Source organism: Metarhizium acridum, assembly GCF_019434415.1.
Source record: "Metarhizium acridum strain ARSEF 324 chromosome Unknown scaffold_13, whole genome shotgun sequence".
Taxonomy (NCBI): Eukaryota; Fungi; Ascomycota; class Sordariomycetes; order Hypocreales; family Clavicipitaceae; genus Metarhizium; species Metarhizium acridum.
Genome location: NW_027094016.1, coordinates 2,266,607 through 2,268,088, shown reverse-complemented (window position 1 = coordinate 2,268,088; position 1,482 = coordinate 2,266,607). Strand labels below are relative to the sequence as shown.

At 54.7% G+C, this 1,482-nt stretch overlaps 1 protein-coding gene across 1 annotated transcript; it reads right to left on the bottom strand.

Moving 5' to 3' along the window:
- Positions 1-227: 227 nt before the first annotated feature.
- On the bottom strand, positions 228-569 carry J3458_003304 (uncharacterized protein; the record flags this gene model as incomplete). The annotated part of the gene is made up of 1 exon (XM_066117678.1): positions 228-569. One exon carries the CDS (start codon positions 567-569, stop codon positions 228-230), a length of 342 nt encoding a protein of 113 aa, XP_065977467.1.
- Positions 570-1,482: the final 913 nt, after the last annotated feature.

Sequence of the window (1,482 nt, the reverse complement as noted above, 5' to 3'; positions counted from 1 at the left end):
ACCGGTGTGCTGCGCCGGCACAACTTACATGGCCCTTCTCTGTGGGTGACGGCCAGCCAGCCAGCCAGCCGAGGCGACATGGTACTGGCTCATGAGTGAGAAACGCAGGCTGGTAGGTTAACAAGTGAGGGGTCTATAACAGGCGGCATGAGATGCTGGGATTGGGTTATGGGCTTGGGCTCTTCCTTGGGCTCGGGCATGCCGTGTCGTCAATCACTTGCAACTTCTCACGGGACGCCAAAGCCAACGACGATGACATCCTGGGGCAGAGAGGAGGGGCCCCATACCACAGCTATTCTAGGGCGGAACCATGAGGCAGGCCGGGCTTGCTGGAGCATGGATGGGAATGTGAGAGGTAAAGGGGGGTACGAACTCACTGGCGTGCTCAAGTGAAGAGGGCGAGACGAGGGGATGGATGGTGACGGGGACGGGGAGACTGAGCTGCGACGAGAATGCTCAAGTGGCCTAAGATGAGGAGCAAGTCGCGCTGCACCGGATAGACATGGGGATGTTGCGGGCAAGCACCAAGACAGGTTGAGCCTGGACATGGAGCCATTAACTTGAGCCATGGCGCATAACTGGCGTCAAAAGCGGCGCAAGAAAAGGCAGGTCATGGCATGGTGGGAACACGCAGCCGTGTCATCATCCACCTGAGCAGTCAGATGTTGCAAGACATGGCCAAGAAGGACAAGGACAAGAAGGACTGCGACGATGGGCACGGACGAGGAGGACGGCAGAAACGGATCCAGCGGTCGCCGAGCAAACATGACTAGACCAGCATCGCATCGCATCGCATTTCATGGCAAGGGAGGACCAACAGCCTTTCAGCTCCATATAACACCCCGTAATCCGGACATGCAGAAGAGACGAGCTAGGAAGGCAACTCTCCTTGTCTGGATTGTAACTAATCAAACCATGTCGTCAGTCCTGAGGAATAGAGATGCGCGGGCTTCGACTGGGCCAAAACAGGTGCTCAGCAGTCATAGGTTGCCTCGCATAATTAACATCGACAGAAGACGGGAAACGGCAAACGGCCATCAGGAAAAGGGCAAAAGGCACGGGTGGTGCGTACATCAAGGTAAGTGCATTCATTATTGGTATTCTGGTTCCAATTGCTGAGTCCTGACATTTCCCCAAAGCCCACACAACTTGCAGACGTCTTGCGATGCAAGGAACCGGGTTACGTCAGCCACGTAATATTTGGTGCAAGGGAAGAAGAGTGACGGTCCAGTGATTACCCGCCCCAGAGTGAGCGAGATTCCAGCGAAAACTTTGTCGCTATCTAGTTCCGAAACACAAAAACAAGGTTTGGCCCAGAATGGAGCAAAAGGTCGCCGAGCTTCCAAGCAAGCCTACACCAGCATTCAGCCTTTGAACCCAGCGTGGGTTAAATGTACTTGACCCAATGCTAAGACGGACGAGACCAGCTGTACCAATCGGTGGAGAAGGAGACGGCCCATCCTGTACAGTTGTGAAAAGTTT